The sequence below is a fragment of the Diplotaxodon limnothrissa genome, linkage group LG17, assembly GCF_057381915.1.
Source record: "Diplotaxodon limnothrissa isolate DT_005_m linkage group LG17, D_limnothrissa_male_GT1.1, whole genome shotgun sequence".
NCBI lineage: Eukaryota > Metazoa > Chordata > Actinopteri > Cichliformes > Cichlidae > Diplotaxodon > Diplotaxodon limnothrissa.
In genome coordinates, this window is record NC_140612.1 from 38,992,270 (window position 1) to 39,017,395 (window position 25,126).

The 25,126-nt window shown below is 38.9% G+C and overlaps 1 protein-coding gene across 1 annotated transcript in view; it reads right to left on the bottom strand.

Annotated features, from left to right (window-relative positions):
* Positions 1 to 217: 217 nt before the first annotated feature.
* The window catches only part of LOC146615427 (uncharacterized), a 36,331-nt gene continuing 11,422 nt past the window's right edge, over positions 218 to 25,126 (bottom strand). Inside the window, exons 2-3 of the mRNA XM_085375561.1 lie at positions 8,401 to 9,490; positions 218 to 327 (exon numbers count right to left, since the gene is read on the bottom strand). Of these exons, the coding sequence (XP_085231687.1) occupies positions 218 to 327; positions 8,401 to 9,490 (1,200 nt within the window). The remainder of the gene's footprint in view (positions 328 to 8,400; positions 9,491 to 25,126) is intronic.

Below are 25,126 nucleotides of genomic sequence, written 5' to 3' on the forward strand. Positions count from 1 at the left end.
AAAAATATTTTTTATTTACAAATATTAATGTTGTTATCAAAATGATAGATATCACTTATTTACTAACAAGCAAACAAACAAGATTTCTATTGATTTATTCAGTACATGTGAGGTTTTTTGTTTTTGTCATTTTACATTTTCCTGTTTTTCTATACCTGGTTCATTTATTTATTTATTTATTTATTTATTTATTTATTTATTTATTTTCCCATTTGATTCACCTTTTATTGTTTATTTTATTTTCACTTACTGAACATGGGACAGACTTGACTGGGGGAAAGAGGGGGAGAAAGAAAGAGGGAAAGAGAAACGGGGGAGAAGGGCAAAAACCAAAAACCAACAGAATGAGCAGAAAAAGAAAAAAAAAGAAGAAAAAAAGAAAAAAAATGCATATATCAATCACCTGGGTCACCTGCTGAGAAAGAAAAAAGAAAACAAGCAGAAGAGAACAAGAGTAATAGAATAAACAACATCACAATGATATATGGGAATATGACAGTAAATACTAAATATTAAACATTATTGTGCAGCACATAAGATCAACAGAACACAGTGTGCTTTGAGGTAGGAGCCAAAAAGGGTGTAGTTTGTGGGTGTGAGCACCCGTGTGTACACCTGTGAGCATGGACGCGCTTGTTTTTTGTTTTTTAAAAGGTTCCTTCATGTAACGATCTGCTAGAGGGTGTGGGGGGCCACAGCCCCGTCCTCCAGGGCATGAAGCAGGTATGGAGGAGATCAAAACTCCAGACATCCAGAGGCCCCCAGAACACAAGAGACCAAGGAAGACCAACAGAGGGGCAGCTGCGCCACTGTCCCAGTAAGAGCTGAGGAGAGTCCCAGATTAATGTTGTTATCAAAATGATAGATATCACTTATTTACTAACAAGCAAACAAACAAGATTTCTATTGATTTATTCAGTACATGTGAGGTTTTTTGTTTTTGTCATTTTACATTTTCCTGTTTTTCTATACCTGGTTCATTTATTTTTAATTAATCAACTTATTTGTTTGTAACCAGGTTAAGACTGTCATTTATTAAAATGTGTTGAAATATTAAAACCGTTGAAATCCATGTTAAAATGTAAACTAATAATGGTTAAAGTATTTAGTAAACCTTTAAGAGGACTACAACATAGTTTAAAAGAACATTTACATTAAATATGGCTCGTTTTTATTTTAGTGAGGTTTGTATCCTGTTTTATTGTGAAGAGGAAGTCAATGTGGTTGTGATCGGTAGTTGTGCGTATGCATGAACTGGACTATCTGCTCGACAGTCTTTATCGATGCACACATTTTGCAGACTGCCTATGAGAAGCTGGAGACGTCCACCGTGCATCTGCTCACTTGGAGATGTCCGCTGATCAGTCTGCATTCCTTCACACATAACTGTTTCTACAGAGCATATACATGTAGAAGCATTTTAAAAATGAGTCTGAGTTTGACAATGAAAAGATATTCACAGCAACCACATCTGGACAATAAATAGCCCGCCCACTGAGCTCCTACTTACGTCAACACTAGAAGTTCAATAGACGTCAAAATCCGGTCTTCAAGTCTCACATCATTATCCATTTCCATGTCCAAACTCTGTTTCAGGTCCCAAAGTCAAACAAACGCTGCAGCTTCACTGAGAGTTAAACACTGTTATGTGAAAATGTGGTTTAAACAGCAACTTAGTCACAAATACAGCAGAACAAGATGAAGCAGAAGACTTACTACCCGCTCTTTAAGTCTGATGTCATTAGCTGTTTCTAGGTAAAAACCTTAACCTTAAACATCCACAGCAATAATATTGATCCACATAAAACTGACAGGGAAGATTTTTTTCTGCAGAACAAATAGTTTTATTTTTGATACTTTGATAGAGTTGTGATTTATATAATTAGCCAATAATGCAGTTAATTTACGGTTAGTTTAATTGCTACTATTGCTAAAGCCACCACTTGTTATTGTCAGATTTAGTACTAGATAAGCAGTAGTGCAGGACTTTCTGGATCAGGAGCATATCGTGACACTTCCCTGCCCAACTGCACTCATCTAGTAATGGAGAGCCATTCCTGAACAAGAGATCTGGATACATGTGCAGAAGACATCGTACCTCATAATAAAGAAGTTGTACATACATATATTATACTGCCAAATACACTAATTATTACTATGTAACTCCAACAAATGCAGCAAAATTAAAGTTAAATGTGGTATAAATGTGTGATAGTGTGACATATCAGCCTTTACATATGATTGAAACGTTGAGTGTGAAATGAATGAATATAATAATTATCATGACTGTGAATAGAGAAACGTATCCATGTAAAACAAAGGTAAAGAAAATTTTAATCTCTGTTCATATTTGATTCATTTCAGTGTTGAAATGAAGTAAACAGGATGCTTACTGACTGTGAAATCCTTTAGCCTCCTTCTGTTATCAATCATTACTTTTTGGTGCATTTCATTCACATTTTTGTGGTTAGAGCGCTTTCTCACAGTCTTTTTTTACATTTTTATATCAACACAATTAATTTATCTAGTGAAGCTACAGCTATGCTATAACCACTCTATACCCTTCTTAATTGAATCTACACTTAAACAGACAGCTTACTCTCTTAAATTTGCTCTTGAAAAGGCACATCTTATGATTTTTTTTGGTAGTGCACCTGTTTCCTTGATATTTATAGCTTCTTTTCATGCGGCTCTTAATTGAAACGGTTTGTCTGCGGTTGACAAACCCTGTCTTCATCTGGCTGGAAGGAATCAGCTGGGATTTTGACACGAGTCCAGATTTTCTGTCTAATTGCAGTTTTTCTGGCCTTGTAATTGACTTATTAAGCGTTCTTCAAACGGAGCACTGATTTGAGTTACACAAGCGTGACTAGTGTGTGTACCATCATCTGGTGCTGGAGGGAATAATTAGTCCGGAAGTAAAATCGTTTTTTGAGCATCTGAGGTTGTGACAGGGTTTCTTGGGCTTTAGCAGAGATAAACTCAGACAGTGAAGATCTGCCTCGCCTCTTTGATCTGGCCTGCCTTCCACTTAACTTGTGATGACACTGCACTTAGAGAGGGCACAGTGAATGTGAAGATTTCCCTCTGACTTTTACCTCAGGTGCGCTTAATATTGAGCCCACATGGAAAAAAAGGTGCAGTGTCTCAGCTGCTTAAGAGTCCGGTAGAAAGGAAAGCATTAATATACATCAATATTTGAGCCAAGTCATTGTGCAGCAAATAAAGCTCAATATCTGGGAGACGAGCCTTATTCCTTATAGTCACTGTATATTTTGCAGCAGCTCTGCATGACTGTATGACACATTTGTAGTCATAAAGCTTCAGCCTGCACATAGAGGGCACTCTTAGCTCGGTTTTCTCTGCAGCCCCTCTATGCAATACCACTGGGAAGTTATTTATAGAGGCTGGCTTCAAAGGAAGAGAGAGCAAGTTTTTATTGAGGTGATTTTGCTTTTGTGTTAGGGAGAAAGGACGGCTTGATGTCTTTTGTCTTCAACTTTACAGACTGCCACCACATTTCCTAATCTGTGTAATTTAGCAAATTGAAATCATGCATTGCTAATTTTTGATGGCTCCATAAGTTGTGAAATGTGTCCCATTGCAGCGAAAGCCCAGGCAGTGGAAGTCCAAGCTGATTTGCTGTTGGACAGTTCAGTTAAGATGAAGAGACTCCAAAATGTGCTGTCATCACGCACATGCTTTCTTTGGCTTTATTGACAGTGAGTGGGAGACCAAAATTGTGGACTCTTGTCAGCGCTGAGGATGAATTTTCTGGTTTATGGGCAGATTCTGTGCTGCAGGACTGACAGCCTGACTATGAATTCAGATGGGGGCGTAGAGGCTCTCAAAAAAGCAAAAAGTAAATGAACTGTCATGAATCTACCACAGTTGGGCTTTATGAGCAGTATTTTTCAGTCACTAATTACAGTATGATCTTTATCAAATCAACTAATGTTCCTATTTTCGGCACCACCACAGAATCACAAACCAGCACAAGGTCTGGCAGCTTCTCCCTGAATATCGCCAAAATTTCTCTCTCAGAAATGTGCCTTCCCTTGGCAGCAAGTCCTTGTTTCGTCCTCGGTGTGCGCCGTCTCTCAGCTTCACAAGGAGATTTTGAACTTTAATAACGAACAAGCAGAGCATACAACAAAGTATGACACATTTGTTATAAAGTTATTAGTGCCGTGGGCTGGGAGAAAGAAAGATTATGCTGGAGTTTGTTGTTTATATAGAAACAAACTTTTCTTTTTTCCCAGATAAAGGTTTTTTTTCAGTGCATAATATACGTATATATTCCAGTACAAAGTTTTATCTTTGTGTTTATCTTGTGCCATAGAACAAGATGCACTCCCCCAATATTATACGTTTGTACAATTTTTAACTAACTGTCCCTTCTTTATTTAAACTGTTTTTGTTTCCATTTTAGAGACACACATTGTCTTGAACACAGACAGTCCTTTCCACCCAAGCTGAATGGAAGTGCAGACAAAACCCAAACAACAACAATATGTAGTTATGAAACTTAAAGAAGTCCAGTTGAGTTCTTTCCAGGCTTCCTGGCCAAATAGCAATAGAAATGTCTTTATTTAACTTAAAAGGAAGACAAGACATTATTCATTCACTGGGGTGAAGGGAACTGTTAAGGCCACGGTCTGGAGATAGGTCCACTATAAGAGAGGAGAGCGGAGTTAATAATGCTGAACTAGACAACTTTTCACCTGGGCTAAAAGTGCGAGGCTCTACATTTCGAATTAGCTCTATAAACCAGGAAACTCTGTGAAACGACGTCACTTCCTTGTTACCCAGAACCAGAAGCCCGAAGGCATCAGCTGTCAGTTTGACACGAACATATTCTTTTCTTTCTTTTTATACAGTTATTACTTGCTAGAAGGCATCCAAAGCTGAAGAACCTAACACTAGTTTTGTCACGGTGGTTAGAGAGTAGACTCAGGCGCGGAGCTCAAAAATAATGACAGTGCATTTATTTACAGTGCAGCAAGGTGACAACAGTTCAAATGTGCGACAGTGGAGATAGTGCGTCCCTCCTTCCGTGTAAGCCCGTGCGTAGTAATGAGTGCCCGTCTCTCCTCCAGGTGCTTCCCTTGTGTCCGTGAATCCTCCGTCAATCCCTGGGTGAACACACACACACGACAGCAGAATGAGTATGACGATCGGACAGCACTACAATAACATTTAGCGACTCAACGACACTACCAGGCTTAGTGCAATACTCCAGCGCTGTCTGTCGCTCAGCCACACCATTAAGTAGTCCTGCTGAAGATGGAAGTTGATTGGCAGCAGCTGGTGGCTTGACTGTAGGTGTGGCAGGTCCGGGCGACAGCACCTCCGGGTTGAAGGTAGCCCGTTGCTAGGCTACCCCCCAACACATCACAGCGGAGCCGGAGGGGAAGACAGAGCGACAGGAGAGACACATACACACGCACACAGAAATACACATACACACACCGGCAGGTCGACCGGTCAGGGCACCGTCAGATCCTGACAAGTTTGCTCAAGTTTGCTATACATTGGTGGCTCACTGATCCTGCCATCTACATCCAGATAACAAGGAAATGATGTATTTCACAGACCCTAATGATTGGCAGAGCTAACATTGCTAAGTTAGCTAACTTACTAACTGAGAAGATAAACAGAAACTTTGGCATATTAACAAAATATTTTGATATATATATATAACTTGAAATTTCAAGTTATGGATGCAGATTTTTTCTTTTTTTATGACAGAAACATAGGTGACTCCTGCGTGGAAGTAGGTGGCTGGTTTGTTGGGTTAAAGGCAGGTATGTGCTTGGAATGGAGTTGCTAGGACCAGGAGGAGAGAAGCATTAGAACACATGTGCAAGAAGATTGCAGGAGAAACATTGGAGAGCTCATTTACTATTCTGATAGAGCTGAGTGTCTGGTGAAGACTCAGGGGCCCATGCAGGTCCTTAAATACAGCTGATGAGTTCTGATGAGTCCTGATGGGAAACGGGTCAGAGCGGCTGTGGAGCAGGAATCCACACTCTGCCGCAGAGAGTGGAGGAAAACCAGTCCAACCACACCTGGTCTGTGGGTGCAAAAACATTTCCAGACCTTTCAGCCACCATCTTAGTGACTTTCATGGAGGTTATAGGCCTGGTGCTAGCTCCGAGTCATATCACATAAAATGAGTCCATGTTGAACGTTTTGGCCATTTTAAGTCTCATACAGAAGCAATATCTCCAGTGTTAAATTAACACCAGAGAGTGTCTATATGGGTCCACTCCTCTGAGTGTTAACCTCCTAAGATCTGAACTCTTCCACAGCAGCATTTTAAATTTCTCGTTGATATTTGCGCTGATTGGGACCTGATGAATGTACAAACAAAGAATCACAAGATTTTTTTTTTTTTTTACCCGATTCTTGTTTCTAAGAGAAATGAGAGCCACATATGATGATATTCGTTTTAAATTTTCATAAAACAGAGGCAGTATGTCCTCATAAGTGGATATCAGGCCCTTGTAGAGCAAAATTTAGTATATTGGTCTAAATAACCCAAAATGTGATGTTCACATACGTGGACGGCAGGTCCTAGGAGGTTAAATATAACACTTTTGAGTGTTAAATGAACACTTTTGACAGTGTTATATTTTTAAAAGTAAAAAGTAACCCAACACTGGAACATTTCTAGCATTTTGAGTTATTTTCCAGTGTTAGAAAATCAGCACTGCTCAGTGTTAGTCATTGTTAATCTTCAAAACTGACTAGATTACGTTTAAAAATGTTCATTTAACACTCAACAGTGTTGCACTGCAAAAACTCAAAATCTTACCAAGTATATTTGTCTTATTTCAAGTCAAAATATCTAATCACACTTAAAATAAGCCATAATCAGCTAAAGAGTAACGTTTCAGTGAGATATAGGAACTTGTTTTTAGACAGTGCATCTTGGATATCTTGTTAAGTGAAAAACTCTAGAAAACATATTGTTTTGAGTCATATCTCACACGAAACAAGCTTTTTTGGAATTTCATAAACGTTTTAAGCTGCTGTGTTATTTGTAAAAGATGTATCATCTTGTTTCAAGAAATAGACCTAACTTGAATCAGGACATCAAATCTACTTTATTGAGAACTGCAGGTTAATATCATGCCCAACATTGCATTATTATGAGTCTTAGTATCTTAAGCACAGTGTATTTATTTTTCTTACATACCAGTCAAACCATATCAATGTGACATTGAAAAAGAGGCAAAACACTGAAATTGTTTCCCTCACTGAACAGATTGCGCCAAAAGTAAAATAAAAAGTAAATAGAACAATTTTTTTGCCAGTCTTTAAAAACCTTATTTCAGCCCACATATTCACAAAAGACTCAAGAATAATGTTTGATGATGTCAGTTAGATCATACTTCACTGGAATGTACTTGCTGTTATTAAAGTTTACATAGTGGTATGCTGTATAATCAACAAGATTTCCAGCATCCACAAAAATATTTGCCTGAGCTAGACAGGGAACTTCTACCTCATAAGCTAAATATTGATCATTCCACCCAACTGTAGAGAGAGGCTGGCATTCAAAACAATACACAGATGCATTTACAATATAGATGTTTTTAACAAGTGCAAACTCTGGAGCATCATTTATGACATCAGAAATAACCAAAGATTTTTCACATGAATGTATATTTCCATGTAGCATAATCCACTGTACAGAAACTACATGTTCAACTTGCTCAATGAAGTCTTTAATCTTGCCTTCTACATAATGAACATTTTTCACCTCTTTGGCTGGACCCATGTCGACTTCACTTGAAAAAATGGGATGTTTCTCATGCACGTTCTGACTACATTCATAAAGTTGGTTGTGCTTCACAAGAGATTTACAAATATTCTTAAAACTACTTTTCAGAGCCCACTGCTTGAAGAAACAATGTTTTGACTCAAAACGCATACACATATGCCTCACTGTAGGACCAAGAGCCTTAATCTGAGAAGGAAGATGCAGTAAATAATGCTGTTTAGGTATAATATTTTCATCTGGAAACAGTTGTTTGAAATGTTTTAAATGCTGCTCTATTAAAAGCTTCAATCTGGAGAGAGTTGAGACAGCAATAATAGGTGAAAACAGAATTTTTATGATCTCTAACATGTTACGTAGCATTTGTGTGTAATGATTTTCTCCAATTTTGTCCATAAGAAATGGAAGGATCTTCAACAAAACCAGCATCTGCCCAGCTGACTGTTTCAATTTATTGTCATTTGATGACAGCGTACTGACAGATATGGGGCAAGGCTTATCCCTCACATCAACAGGAGAATAAGGGAAACAGAAAATTGCACTATTGAATGAATCTAAGTTCATTTGCCCTGAAAGCACAAGATTCTTTAAAACACATTTGATTTCATATGGGGCAACGCCTTCAAGAATAACATGCATGATGTCTTGTGGGGTTTGATTGATTATATCAACGTGAGGAGATTCTGTTAACTTGCTTCTCCTGTTTATACCATACGTTATTTTTAGTTTGTCTTTCAGAAAGTCCGTACTTGCCTTCTCAATGTCATTACATTGCCTGTTATGACTGGCCATGGTCCTTTTAACAAAAAAATCTTCATTAAATTTTTCCTGCATGTCTTCAAAGTGGCATTCGCAGTGCCTGCATTTACTGTAGGCAAAACCCACTCCTTCCTTAAATCCAGCCACTTCATGCTGAGCTAGAGTGTCTCCACACACAGATATGAGTGCCCCATGAATTGTCCTCTCACCACTTGCAGTGACAACTTGGACACCATCACACAGCTCAATTAAGTCACGGTTAATCCTCTCAAATATCTCATCTATACCACAACGGGAAAGATCTTTTGATTTTACCATGGCAAGCAGACGAATAGCAGGAAGTCTTGATCTGTACTTAGGGCTGATGTTACCTAAGGTGTAATAAATCAATAACAGCTTGTTCTTGTTTGCCCGAGATCCAAGAGGATTGCATAGTTCAATTTCATCTGTATATAAAATCAACTGTAATGCTGTAGGGACTTTAATAAACAGTGGGTGCCACTTAAAAATGTCTCCATCAATGAAATCATGAAGAAAGCCATCCTTGCATGGCTTTGGCCTCTCATCAATCATTGCAAGCATTCTTGGATGTGATAGCAGCTGCTCCAAACTTTTCACCAACGGTATGTAATGAAAACAATGGTCTTTAATGGCAAGAACTCTGGAGTCTCCACGCTTCGAATAACAGACTGTTTGTTTTGTGACAATAATCTCTGGTTCAACTGGTTTTAACAGTTCTTTGATGGTCTTGTCCTGCAAATGGGTGGAAGCAATGTAAGTGAAAGGGTCAACAAACTGGTCAAATACCCCCACTCCATCACTCTTTAGTTGATCCAGGTCCCCAGAATGTCTCTCAATCATGTCACTCATTTGTTGTTTTAGGTGCTCCAATAATACGGCCTGATATTGCTGGATTCCACTCACGATGTGGTTAACAGCTCTCTGTGGAAGAGGAAAAAACAAAGGAAAATCCTTAATTACAAAATTCATATGAGAACACAGTCAACATGCAAACTCACAGAGACACAATTTTTGAAAAATGAAACCTTCAGTTACATAAAGTTAGTGAGATGCTTTATTGTGTATTGGCTAGTACAACTGTAAAATATTAGATATAGCTGAAAAATCAAATACTGTGCATCCTTAATGATAATGTTATGGTATTGTTTGAAGAATGTGGTCAAATGTTCATGTTAAAAGCACTTTGTAATAATAAACGTTACAGGTTGAGGAGTTTTAGCCTAGCAGTGTTTGTCTGTACTTTGCCTGTGCAATGCACATATGTTACAGGTGTGTTTAGTGTTAGATTGGGCAGGGGAAAAAGTCACTGCAAAATGGCTTTCTTTTATGTAGTCCCCTCTGTTTATGGGGTTTTATCAATAAAGTTGTTGCTTTTGAAGTCTATAGTTCTCTTTTTTTTTTTTTTTTTTGTCTTATAAGCAGTAGGTAAAAGTCTTGAATATGGGGTAAATGCACTAGAAATAGAGAATTATTACAAAAAAGATTGCCTAATACTAGTAAAAGAATGCTAACTTTAGTACATTTTGTCTCGAAATGCCAATTTCTAATCTTATTTCAAGTAAGGTGTTGGACTTAAATCTAGATGGGTGTCACATTTTTAGAACTGAAAACAAGTTATATACACTGAAAACAATGAGGATGATGTTGGGAGGTTTATAGAAAAAATGCTTTTTTTGAGGCGAAAATACTACTTTTGAGCACCACAAACTTATTATGAGACACAAAAACTTCACAACACTAGTAAAATATAGCTAAGAATGAGTTTTTCCAGCTAATTTCAAGATCTCGTAAGGCTTGATTCACTGTCTTATTTCAAGAAATCTTGTCAAGAGAATTTTCACTTGTTCCATTGGCAGATTTTTTCACTTATTTCAAGCAAAAAATAACTTGTATTAAGTTTTTTTTTCTTGTTTTTGGAGGGCCATTTTTTCCAGTGTGTATTTAACACTCAGAGGCGTGGACCCATATAGACACTCTCTAGTGTTAATTTAACACTGGAGATTTTGCTGTGTATTATTTTTAATCTGAGGAATCTGAAGATTATTCTTTGCTGAGACTTAGCTTGTTGGCTAATAACTAGTGACATGTTGTTAGCAATGAGCATATGGATTCACAGCCAGATTCACCCTTCTCTTGTCACAGCCATTATCAAAGCATCAAGATGATCATCTCAAGGCTTCCTAACACTTCACAAATCAATGGGTGACATCATGGTAGCTACATCTATCTTTTATACTGTCTACAGAGCTAATAGCTCCTTTACCACCTAAGACTTTACATGCAATATATTTGAACAGCTTCCTCTTCAATACCTCTTGAATGTGATGGGGGTGAAAAAATCTCTCCGCATCTGAATCCGAGTAACTCAGAATTGTGTAATAAAATAAATATGTAACCATATTACATTTTTTCTGTTCTTGTAGTGAGTGACTGGTGGACAGAACAGGGAGTCTTGGCTGGATTACCTGGATGTTCACTGGCTGCACTGGAAGCCACAAAAAGAAAAACGTAAGGAAAGAAAATCAAAACGATTCAAATCAAAACTTAGAAACAGAAATGATCTGAAAACTGGAACAAAATCAGGAAGACAGCCCAGCAACACTTGCTGACAGTATAATAAAATTAATGTTAATATTGAAAGAGATGGTAAAGTAGGACACGCAGAAGCTGGCGGGACACACACCAGGAAGTGTAGCGAGCAAACAGCATAACAAATAAGACCAGAAACAACAAGGACACCATGAGCACCCGATTAAGCATAAACTATCTGCTGACGCTGAAGCGACGGGGGAAACAGAACAATCTCGACAGGTTTTGGCAGCGGAAATTCTTTTTTTTTTCAAATGCACTGACTCTGCAGCTCACAAGACTTCTTCAAAACTCCATCAAACCTCTTTTTAGCGCCGTAACAATCAATCACAGGTGTTGGAGCAAACGGGGGTTGATAGTTTTGTTTTCAGTATTTTACCACCTGATCCACGGACCTCAGAGGCTGACCGGTGGATTTTAAAAAAAATAATATATCATTTTATTTTAGACTATAGTGATAAAGACACACAGCTGGGAATAAATCACAGTGGAGACAGTGACTGTGTTTTTTGGAAAAAAAACAAAAACGTCCTGACACACATAGAAGGAAGAAGGAGGCGTAAATAAGAAAAGAAAAGTCAACAAACAGAAACAATAGATGACATAGACTTTTGTCTTCGCTTCACGCTGGGATATCATTAATCACATCCTTCAGCTCAGCTGTGCTGTGCTGAGATTATTTGCCAGAGTTGGGCAGAAGTAGGCCACCAGTTTCTGTATTTAATTACAATCAAACTGCTGATGTTCAAAATATTATACTGTAAGTCGCAGCAGTTTCTCTGATGCCTGATTCTAACTTTAATTCATTTCTCAACGTGACCTTGAAAAGACACCCTGACCTAACAAAACCTTAACTCCAATTATTGTTCTTCGCAATGCTAGCAGAACATCTCGATCTTAATTGGGAGCCTCTGTACAAACACTGAAGAACATGAAGCTCTGAGCTGCCTGTCATATAATTAGAGCGGTGTGCTCTGAGGGGACGTCACGACGGGATATTTGAAACTACGGGAAGAGTTCACTTCAGGCTCAGGTGCCAGCACGTCTCCTGCCCTTTCCCCATCGCTCCTCTGCACCTCTCAGCTTGCTAAAACCCATCCGGCTTCACTTAACGTCACTTCGCATCATCGTGGGGTTTCCTGACCGGACGCTTTTTGCATGAATTCAAAATGTTCTTTTATACTGATGGTATGCAAACAGAGGTTTGAGCAGGAGATGATGATACACTTTAATCACAGAGTTGTGATTTTCTTTCTGAGGAGCAGGCCTCGTTCTGACCTATAGCTCTGTGGGCTGCTATACTTGGGCATATCCTGTCTACGGGGGCAAGGTTACCCAGAATTCATGCAGCAGCAGGGTGTATCTTTCATGCCATGACGTGAGGTAAAAAGGTCACCTGTCTGGGCACCTGGTCAGACTGCGGATGAACACACACGCACACACACAGGCTCTTTCTAGTTTCATGAAGTGAAGCAGCACTGGATGCTTGTGATTTATCACACGCCTGTTTTATTTTCATTCCTGAGTAAAGCAGCTGTAGTTGTTTATTTTAAAAAATCCTTTTGACTTCAATCAGTTGCAGTAAGTATTTAATAAAAGGCCAGAAATCTTTTTATTCTTGTCTTCAACTTTCATCAACTAGTAATAGGTTGATTTCAAATTTCACCCTTTTGCAGATTCAACAACCAATTTAGTATTTCACACCTGCTGGAGCGTAAAGATGCTACGAGGGTGAAGTAAGCAGATTTAACTGGCAAAGAGGAAGAAACTCTAAAGGCAAAACTTTCAGAAAGATGAGAGAAGCTTATCAGACTGTATCTGAAGATTATTAACAAACACAAAAAGATGACACTGACAACACACAGTTCCATGTGCAAATTTTCTTTAGTTGAAAAGATTTTGTGATATTATAAAACGATTGCTTTGTAACTTAAATCACAGACTCAGAGATGCATGATGGATGCATGAGATGGAAAAAGTTGCAGTTCTTCAATTGGCCATCACTGGTAGTGAGCTGTTGTTATGGTCCATGCTGGCTGGTTGGTCGGTTGGTTTGAGTTTGGGTTCCCGCTTTACCGTTCAGATCAGCTGTTTCCCATCAGAGTCAACAGTCTCCTGTTTCTGACTCCCCCTATTTTCGGTGTCTTCCTATTGAATTACTCAAATTTACCTCCTTCTATGACTCTGATTCCTCTCTTCTGGTAAACCTACCCACCAGCCTGCCTGCCCTCCTGGAATCCATCTAGTCCAAAAACGAGTGGACCAGCCACTCTCCTCCACTAAGGACCACTCTCCGAGGAAGTCTCTCAGTCAGCTCATATTCTAACTGCGGACACAATTTGACCAGCTTAGTTTCACTAAACCCACTCTCGTCTCTCCTAGTGGATCCGTCTCCCGGCCATAACCAAGACAACTCTCTTCACTCAAGTGAAGAAGTTCAGCCCTGCTTTCCCTTTGAGCTACATGGAGAACTCAAAACTGCTATTGCTGTTCAGATTTTGTCTGTACTTGAGTCTTGATGTCCAATAAAGACCACGTGGTTTTTATTGTACATCAAGACTGGAAGGAGGACCAATAAACACCTTGATCCATGGTCCCCCCACCACGCAGGCTAGCATTCAAATGTGGTCACTTCTTGCTAAAATATATTTTCAATGTACAAAGTGACTCTGAAGCAGTGAGTAAGTGTGACTAATGTGCTTCAGTACATTTGTGCTTTAAGATATGATTACAAAAGGAAACCAGACAATCACAGAACATTTCCAATTTTCAAGTTGATCTTGCATTTTTTGACAAAAATTAAACATTTTTGTCAAAAAATGTTTAATTTTTGTCAAAAAATGCAAGATCATTGAAACTACATGATAAATGTGTAAAGGTACAGAAAAAGCTTTGTTAGTTCATTGACCAAACTGTCCCGTAATTACAAAATATAAAGGTGTTGTTAATTCAAAGAAATTGTCCTTTTCTTCTCTAAACTCACTGTTCAATTATTTATTAGAAAAACAGGAACTTTCTGTCATTTAATTGTTTACCTACAACTTAATTAATTTTGTGCAGTATGAATGAAGGCTTCTTTTTCAATAAGAAGAGCTGCTAAACTTAAGAAAATACAGCTAAAAGTTCAAAATCAGAGTGGAGTCTTTGCCAGAGAGATTCTGTGATTGTTAATTTAAACACACCTCGTCTTTTTTCATCTTATAAAAATGCTCTTTCTTGTCTCTTTGCATAGAGTGAGCATTACTTCTTGCAGCAGCACTGAAAGTAGTTACTGCATCTAAATCACGAGCATAATTACTGGGCTGGTGTCCAGCAAGTAGTCCTGAGAGGAGGAATAACATCAAAGCTAAAGCTTAAGGTAAGCTCAGTCTGTGGGGAAAAAAACGACTTCAAGGACAAATGTTGGCACGGGACTCGTACTCGCGAGGAGCACCATCAATACACTTCCCGTCTCAACAAGAATTGAATTTGCAGTTTAAGTGCATCTCTTTGCTAATCATATAGCCCTAATTGGCAAAAGTAGAAGCCATTTCTCTGTAATGAACACCTCTCTGCTCGTTATATAGAGAACAATAGTGTGTAAAAATAAATCACTTTCACTGTGCTCTCCAAATTACCTCGCAGCACTTTCCATCTTCCACAGCCTACAGCAGGTTCTAATGGCAGAGTCGCCGCGGTGCTGCTTCACGAGGTCAGATGGCATCAATGACTTTCTTCTCTCAAGTTTACACTCTGAGAGGAGCACCAATCTTTGCTTGAACCTTTCTGCCTTTCATGGATCTGACATGGCCTCCCTACAGACTGGTTCACACTCTACTTGGCTCAGAGAGGCCAGCTGTGGAGCGTTTGGTGCTGGTGGGAAAACTTCACCCACAGTCTGTTAAACGTGAAGGCAGTGTAAGAGCTCATTCAAAGGGTAAAATACTGACAAATACATCACACAATCCACCATTATTTGGATTCTGAATACCATAAAGTGTTTAATAAAGACCACCTGTCATAAAAACAAGACAGCTCTAATATTTTAGAACAGGGGTCTCCAATCCCAGTCCACGAGGGCCGGTGTCCCTGCAGGTTTTAGATCTCACCCTGGGTCAACACACCTGAATCACACGATTAGTTCATTACCAGGCCTCTGGAGAACTTCAAGACATGTTGAGGAGCTATTTTTTCCATTTAAATCAGCTGTGATGGATCAAGGACACATCTAAAACCTGCAGGGACACCGGCCCTCGTCGACTGGGATTGGGGACCCCTGTTTTAGAAAGTTGATCTGGCACAATCTTGGCAATATGCTCTCTTAAAAAATGAATAGAGGATCAATTTCAACCACTAAAACACTTTTTAGGAATCCAAGTAAATTATTTTTCATTTGGCACCTTAATCAAAAAAATTAGAATTTTTGACATTGCATTGCATTAAAGAAACAATTACATAACAGAAACAAAAACAATTATAATGGTAATTACTATATATATTTATATATATCCTAGCATTACAAAAATAGCTACTACTGACATGTACTAATTATACTAACTTACTTTCCATTTATCCAGGCTTGGGACCATCAGCAGGAGTACACAAGCTTGTGACCACCTGAGGTTGGGTTTGTGCCTTTCGTGTGTTCAACTTCAAGGAATTTTATTGTGAAAGGAAGGAACAGGAAGAAGCCCTTTTTCACAAACAAATAGATTTTCTGGTAAAAATCTCCAGCAGAGCCACAGACTATTATAGATGGATTATAGACATCTGGAGTGCAACCTATGTGAATGTGTTGGACACAGTAGCTAACACCCAGTTAGCATATGTATATGATTACACCAGACTCACGCAAATTATTTTCATTATTTGCTTTTTTTTTTTCTTTCTCATCCATTTATGTCTTTAAGCTGCACTGTTAGACACATGTGCTGCACCATACACTGGAAACAAGTAAAAAAGTGTGATTCAACAGATTCAAGCTCAGGTAAGGACGCTGCTGCTGTTGGTTCCAGTCTATTTGCAATATGTGACAGTGAAGTAAATACAGTGTGACCAAAGACCACAGCGGTGAGCCTTGTTAGTGCCGTAGCCTGGGGATGTGAAAAAAACTCAAAGGACAGCAAACACAGGAGGTGAAAGCAGCAAAAGAAGACATTTAATATATGCTGTTTGAAAGCCGCCTCTCTCCTCCTCTCACACAAGTCTTTTTTTGTTGTGGCAGAACTCGACGTGTCCGCAGGCCCGAATAACATTACACTACAAACTGTTTCCTCAAAGCGAGCCAAAGCTGAGGTCTCACTCTTCCTCCGAAAATGTTTCTCCACTCTGAAAGGCTTTACCTCTGTGACAGCATGGATACATACTTTCCTTACTCTTTAGCTGCCAATTTCCATCTTACTAAAAGATGCTCACTTTGTAATAGAGTTCCATCTCCTCATCTCCCTTTTCACTAAGTCCCGTGCTCATCGACAAACTCTCTGTCCTCTTATTATATCTCATGAATAATTTAAGGGCAACTGTGCTTTGTTTCCAACACACGACTGTAGCTGTGCATCTGGGCAATAAATCATCTTCAGGAGTTGATTCATGCTAATATTATGCTGGTGTTGTTTGAGCGAGATTTGTGTTAACACGCGTCCGCACTTCTTAAAGTCTGATGCATGGGTTACTTTAATCCACAAACCAGTCGGTTTTAATGTCTCTTTGTCGTGCTTTTCATAAAAGCTTTTCACCAAGAACTCTTTTAATACATCAACTAGTGATGTCTTGTGCACATATGTAAATAAATATTAATAAATGCTTTAATTAAACTTTCAGAACCGTTATATTATTCTCATGTGTTTTTGTTCTGATCTCAAAAAATTCCAATTAAATATGCCGATAGTCCCGGTCCTGCACATTGCTGCATACTTCTTTAGGAATCATCAAAATATTCACTATTAAATGACAATAACTGCTGATGGAAGAATCATTCAGACGTTTTTCTGTTTTCCGATACCCAACATCCACAATGACGGCGAAATACCAAGGGCTCAGAGAAGAGCTCGAGAGGATGTGGAGGGTGAAGGTAACGGTGGTCCCCGTGGTAATCGGAGCACTAGGTGCGGTGACTCCCAAGCTAGGCGAGTGGCTCCAGCAGATCCCGGGAATAACATCGGAGATCTCTGTCCAGAAGAGCGCAGTCCTGGGAACAGCTAAGATACTGCGCAGGACCCTCAAGCTCCCAGGCCTCTGGTAGAGGACCCGAGCTTGAAGGATAAACCGCCCACAGGGGCGTGCTGGGTGTTTTTTTTTTAATATATATATATATATATATATATATATATATATAACTTGTCTGTGAAGCCTTTTCTTACTTCTGTACTTTCTTCACCTTCTGCTCTAACAATTAGCAAGAGAAAACCTACCTGTTGAAAAATATGCTAATGATAAATATCACAATTAAATGATGAATATCATTTATTCTGAGTCTGACAGTGTAAAAGATGGATGCAGTCATCCACCGGTTTTTCAAGTCGTGTTTTGAATTCTCAAAATTAGTGTTTTTGCTGTTGTCATCTGTTTAATGGTAAATGGTAATTTGTATAGCGCTTTTCTAGTCCCTAAGGACCCCAAAGCGCTTCACACTACATTCAGTCATTCACCCATTCACACACACATTCACACACTGGCGATGGCAAGCTACATTGTACCCACAGCTGCCCTGGGGCGCACTGACAGAGGCGAGGCTGCCGGACACTGGCGCCACCGGGCCCTCTGACCACCACCAGTAGGCAAACATGGGGTTAGTATCTTGCCCAAGGATATTTGGCATGCAGCCAGGAGGCAGCCTGGGATCGAACCACTGACCTTCTGATTAGTGGCTGACCTGCTCTGCCACCTGAGCTACAGCCACCCTTGTTTAAAAACCAAAAAAAGTGCGATGCGGACTGTGAATCCACACACTGACTAATAACTCGGTCTGGCCATCAGTTCTGTTGGTTATGATAAAACCGTATTCAGGAAGGATATTCTTTATATATTTGAAGATCTGAAGCTTGAATGAATATCCTGGTTCAAAGCCAGATTAGCTACTACATTATTAAAACATAGAACAGAGAGATTGAGGGCACACCTAATGTTGCTTGTCATTTATCACTAGAAACTCTTGCTCACAAGGCTGAAGCCGGTTATAATAATACGGCTTGAAAATATATGATACACGAACAACTTCCAGAAAAAATGACAGCATCCTAATATATTAAGCTCTTCACATAGATATTTCCATTCTTGAACTCTTCTATAGTATCTTTACATTATAATGTTAACAATAATACCACCCTTCATCCACATTCTGAAACAAAAATTCTTCTTTAGGAAAGTAAATGTAAAGTCTTATACAACCAAAACAAAGCTTTTTTCCCCTGTTTTTGAGAAACATCCTTATTACTGTAGAAAAACAGCTTGGTGGGGGCTGCTGTGCTGACAGCTAGAGCTGTGGTGTGTCTGAGATGTGATTCACACCTCAAAAATAGTCCTTATACACTCTGTGGACAAAAGTACTGGGCCACCTTCAGCAGCTGCTCGGCCATGGAAACCAAAGCCATGAAGTTCCCAGTGCACAGTTTTGGTGCTGATGTTGATGCCAGAGGAGGTTTAGACGTCTGCAGTTATTGAGTTGGCACAGCGGTTGTGACTTTTACCCATGATGTGCCACAGCTCAGCACTTTGCGCTAAAATACAGTGAGAACAATCAATTCTTGCACAAATAAGACTGCATGGAGATTCAGAGGTGTGGCTGAGTGCTGTTGTCCATGTACTGTACAGTATGTTCCACAAGTATGACTGTAGCCCTTGAGTTCATACACTTAGCTCCCTCTGCCTTTCATTTAAGCCAACTTTACCCTTATTGGCTGCCACTGGCAAATGGAAGGTTTGACCAGCAAGTGGGTGGGGCTTCAGTGCTGGCAGACAGAGCTATGTATTTGAACATTTAGAACAGTAAGAATCTGAGCTTTTGGCCATGCAGTATTGTAACAGTATACACATAAGACATAAAATGAGGAAAAACATAATCCACTATGAGGCTTGATCCTGGATGGATAAGCTATTAAGAAATGGATGGATGGATACTTTTCACTGTGGCAGCACCTCTGTGGTATTTACAGCAGCTCGCCAAACCAGACATCAATCAGCATGGTTTAACGGGCGCTGAAACACAGAAAGAACCTCTCTTCATTAAGGGATCCAATTTAAAGCATGCAAATGGACTTTAGTGAAGAGCCAACATAGCAATCAGATAAATAAGGTGACTTTTTCATGTCCTCATAATTAGTGCTGTGGGTTTGTAATAAACTTTTACCTGATGGAAGGCATTTCTTCCCTGTGGTCGTAGTTAATTTTGCTTCCACTGCATTTAAAAAGAACTTTTTGTTGAAGCTGCACCTACTATTTCTACCTCTGACATGTTTAACAACCTAAGTTAAAAAGAGGTTTGTGGAGCTGCATGTCAGGGAGCAGTTATGCCCTTGACAAGCTTCAGGCAACAGATTTCCTCACAACTGGAACAGGGCACTGGGGGCAGCACTGTCACAGGGCAGCTGAACCACTGAAGTGAAGGGACAGCTGGCAGTAACAGAGTAAATGCATATTTTAGTCTTACCCACTACTGTCAAACCGCCCAGCAATAAAAAGATAAAGAAGTTACCTTATCTTACTTTAATACGAGTCCGAATGCCGTGGAACCCCGAATATGTTATTTTACTTTGAACTGTTTCTTAATAATTCAAGCCTAATGGTGATCAGTGTTCATAAATTCAATTTTTAAGCATTTTATAGACCTACAACTGAGTGGTAAATCTGCCAAAATCCAGCTGAAGCGAACCAAAAGTGTTAAAAATGAAAAAACCCAAAGGCTGAACGCAAAAAACAGGATGAGAGTAATTCTTTATACTGCAGATTTCAGTGAGGCATCAGCGATCCTATCGATATGTCTCTGTATGATGGACACTGGCAACTAAATCTGGACAGGCCTTGAGTGTAGAAAGACAGACACTCAGCCCATCCGTTAATGGTACCAACTGCCGTAATCCGATCAAGTCGCAACTTAAAGTGTCAAGACTCATTTCTGTCTGGTTCGTCATTGGACCGGTGCAATCACTGTGATGTACAGGTAGCTTTGTAGCAGGAACCTGAGAAGCTGAAAAGAAATGAAGGCCGCTTTGATTTCCTGAACAGCCGGTTTGTTTTTGTCTCCCTAGTTTATGTTTTTTTTAGAGATCATGTTGTGGCTTGGTTTGCCATCTCTTTTGAAATGCTGATGTGATGTGTTAGTTGGCCTCCTGATTTAAAAAAATATCTAGCACCATTTATTGCTTGTTGTTTCTCTGAAAACACTTTCTGTGATGGTGGAGTTAATAATTCAAAGAAAAAGGCTAAAAAAAAGGAAAAACCTTTGATCAACTTTGCTCTGATGCCAAAGTTTGGTAAACACACTGAATGGAAATCTGAACGGTACCTTGGAGGAATAAGAACACATATTCACTTCAAGTGTTAATCGACGATATACTATTATTATTTAATACATGTAGTTATTATTAATAGTCAACATATCGGCATGTCCCAGTCAATGAACGCAGCTGTGTGTAAAGTTCCTTATTCTTAACCCACTTCACAATCAGTACATGGCATAAAATAATCGAAGTATTGTGTGGCTTTTTCAGAACGTTTCAGAACTTCCACCTCGATGCCATCATTCATCCTTCTCTTTGGCCTCGAAGGAAACTCTCCAGTGTGACCGTTTCAGTTTTACCACGAAGCACATGGACAGTTGGCATCTGTCTTGTGTCCAAGGCAGTAATTGACAGCTTACCTGACAAATGCTCCTAATGTTGGTTCACCATTAGCCTGTAATTGTGCATCATCGTTTTGAAACATTTCAAAACTCAGGTAACCACATGCAAAATGTAATAATTTGATAACCTGTAAGTTTTCCATGTAATTGTGCAACATATGTACAATGTGGAACATTGAATTTGATGGAATCAAGTTGATTGGTAAATATTCCCTTTATACCAAGCATATGTATCCAAGCTTTAATAACCTGCATAAATAATTGACTGCATATATGTTAATTACTGCTTCAAGTTAATGAGGGCCAAGAATCATTGAAGTCTGTGCAGAATCATGTGATACATGCTGTCATTCCAAAAGAATCAATCTGTCCATCCCATGATTATGAAACAGAAGGAATCAGGGCTGGAAAACCAAAGTGGACAGGCACAAACGATATGCTGTGGTTAAAGTTGACCGTAACATTCACCTTTATTCTAATAAATAATCAGACGATGGATGAAACATCCAGGATACAATTGTCTGCTTCTCTTCATCATGAACATGAAATTCCACTGATGCTAAAAGTGAATTTACAGTACAAATTTAAAAGCAAACAATTAAAATTATGTCTTTAAATTGTTATATTACCATTACCACCATATATACTTACGACCAAAGCCCTTCTACCCATACTTATTATATTATGATGCCCTTTTATACATCCCCCCCCCCCTAATGTTTCTTGTAACTTATACATTGTGTATGTAGTGTTTCTTATATTGTTGTTTTGAAACTTGTCACCTTCTTGCACCTTTGTGTTCTTGCTAGCTAATTTCACTGTGCAGGCAACTGGACAATGACAGTAAATAAAGTTCTACTGAAGAGCAGCAAAGGATGTGATGTGGCCGGTAATTTCAAATGGACTGGATTTGACATGACATTTGTGTTCCAATAATAATAATATTTACTATTATGATGATGTTATATATGTAATGATAAAATAATTAAATAATTAACAAACAAATAAAATAAAAAGAATATATTTATGTATGTTAATTATCAGTTTACATTAATATAGCACAAGGTTCAGTTAGCTTTGCACAGAAACAGAAGGAAGTATCATCTAAAAGGTTACTTTTACTTCTTATTCCGAGTTTCTACTTTTTTCACTTTTACTAAGGTAAAAATGTACTTCAGTGCTTTGGCTTTTACCAGCACATTTTTTCACACACGTATCTGTTCTTCTATTTAGGTAATGAATGTCTGTATTCTTGCCACCTCTGTTAAATTCCACAGTAAAAATGTGTGGTGTGCTACAACCCTTCGTAGAGAAGAGCCATAGTTATTGACAAGAAAACGCCAGTGATTATTAGTTCTGGATTAAAGTCGTGCACATTGTTGCTTTGATTTTACTTGGAGAACAGTGTCCCCCGCGGTGTAGCTGAACAGTGAGGACAGCGTTGCCAAGTACTCTGCCATCCTCCCCCTGCACCGGCTGTGCACATCAGACGATTACCTCTCTCTTTTCGAGTGGGGGTGAAAGGGGGAGGGAGGGCAGGTCACGTCTTTATTGCCTCTGTGTCACATTAAAGCTCATACACCAAAGCCAGTCCAGCTATTCCAAACCTGCTGCAGATAAAAGAACACCTAGAGGCCTGAATGCACTAAAAAACACAAGATATACATTCAGCCATGAGCCCCCTCACATGCACAGGTTACAGCTACACAGGGATGAGTTCTTGAAATATTCACATAAACACCAACGTGTGCAAACCCAAACTGACATAAACTGAACACATCCTCAAGTTGCTACCTGTCCTATTTGTCCTCTCTCATTTCTCCTTTCCACGTGCTATCACTCTCTCTTTTTCAAACACACACACACACACACACACACACACACACACACACACACACACACACACACACACACACACACACACAGCGACACTCTCCCCAGCACTGACAAGATACATGATGAACGCATCCACAGTGATTTATAATAACTCACTTCAGTGCGATGCTGTTGCAAAGGAGGAAATTGAACAAACAGGCTATGTTATCTGTCACCAGATGACCCAGTTCAAGTTCAAGAAGCTGCCTGTCAAGTACAATTGACTGCACAAGTGATATATTAGACCTTAATGGCAGCAGAAAAAAGAGGCTCTTAACGATTGCCTTTGCTGGGCATGTGAAGGTCCCATGGAGGGCTGGATTGCAAAGAGGAAACAAATGATTTCCTGAAGTAGCATCTTTCTTCCCCAAAAAAAGAAAAAAGAGAAATCCATCTGATACAGTAGGTAGTACGGCAACCTGAGAGGAGTGGGTTGATAGTAAGTGGATTAAAGGATGTCTCGTAAGGAATTTGTTGGAAAATGGTTTATCATGTGATGAAATGCTCCGTCAAGCTTTGTTTCTTTTGAAGTTTCTTTTGATGTTAAAATAAATTTAAGCTAGAAAAAATACCCCATAAAGAACTAAAAAAAATTGCAGTTCTTGCCGTGACCACCTGAGTCAACCCAAAGAGCGTCTAACTGCCCAACGTTAGTGGAGAAACGAGCATATCTACAGCCCAGTACACCACACAGTTAAACAGCTAAATAATGTGTTCATAACACCTGTGGGGAGTGAGATTTATGAAATCCTCATTTTAAACTTTATCAAGGCTGAAAGTTATTTAGTCGCAGTGACTGACATGACAAAATAGTAATAAATAAATACTTGGGGCCTCCTCTTAGCCTCCTAGTAGATGCACCTATGAATCTTCAGAATCCTACGTCCTCTTGTTCTCAAGCTATCGTATTCACCAGGACTCTGACCTCTAACCTGCCCGGCAGGGTCACAACAATACCCCATTGATCTGATGGTGTATTGTCAAGTATATTGATACCTGCATTGGTATTGATACTATCCATATTTGGATCGATCTGCCGCCCTCATAACCACACTTTATAGAAGAAACCAAGGACTTTTTCACAGAGTCAAAAAGACCTTTTTGCCCATGTTGAAATATTTTAGGCTATATGAATACAGATAGGTCTGTATTTGCATCAATCTGTGTCCTGATATTGCCTTTAAATGTATTTGTGCCACACGAAGACGTCACTTGAACTTTGTGTTAATGCACGATTTCAAGAAGTTCAAGAAAAATGATAAAAAGTAAAAACTTTTACAGATTTAAATTCTATCCAACACAAAAACATATTGTTTTTGCATCCTAACAACTGACAACTGGCAACATTAGATAGCAAATCGATACTAGCTAACAGCAACTTCTTATTTCAAAATAACTATATAACAACTACAATTTGTGTATTTTTTGTATTATATTATTTATATAGTGCCAAAGCACAAGCACTTAATGTGCTTTATATTGTAAGAAAAAGACCCTACAATATTAATTTAATAATAAAAACATAAAAAATAGCAACAAATTTAGGCATATGTACTTTATATGAACTTTATACAATAAATAGTCCTATTGGTGAATGAATCACTACTTTTTTGTATACATTTAAAATACTCTGCCAAATTCTTTTCATTTCTTTATATTTTGCTAAGAATATGGGAAATAGGAGCAGGTAGGTAGGTAAACATACATGGAAAGACAGCATATAAGGTAAAAACACACTTTGTATAAGTGTAGTAAGTCCGTTTTTGGTATGACAACATTTGTTCTTCAGTACGGCCTGGACATTTTTTTAAGTAGTCTCCAGGCTTCATTAGATGTCGGCTCCCTTCTATGTCGAGATTATCCCAACACAGTTTCAATAATGTAGTCCGGACTCTGGGGAGACTAACCCACTGACTGACAGTCTTCGATAACGTATTTTTCGATCCATGTATGCTATACTGCATTGGCATTTAAGATCACTGTCGTGCTGATGGAGGAATCTGCTGACAATCAGATGCTTTCCTGATGGCACTGCATGGTTGATTAAAAATCTTACAGTACATTTGTGTGCTGTACTTTTTAATTTTGACAAAATCTTCAGCAGCAGTGGCTGAAAAGCAGCCTAAACCATGACAGGACCTACACCGTGTTTTACAGGTGTTGTGTCTTTCTCAGACCTCACAGATCTCACATTTTCTCACATGATAGTCACATGACCACATCTGAAACTGGAAAAATGCATTCCTGGAAAAGAAACCGTCTCAAAGTTCATGATGTTT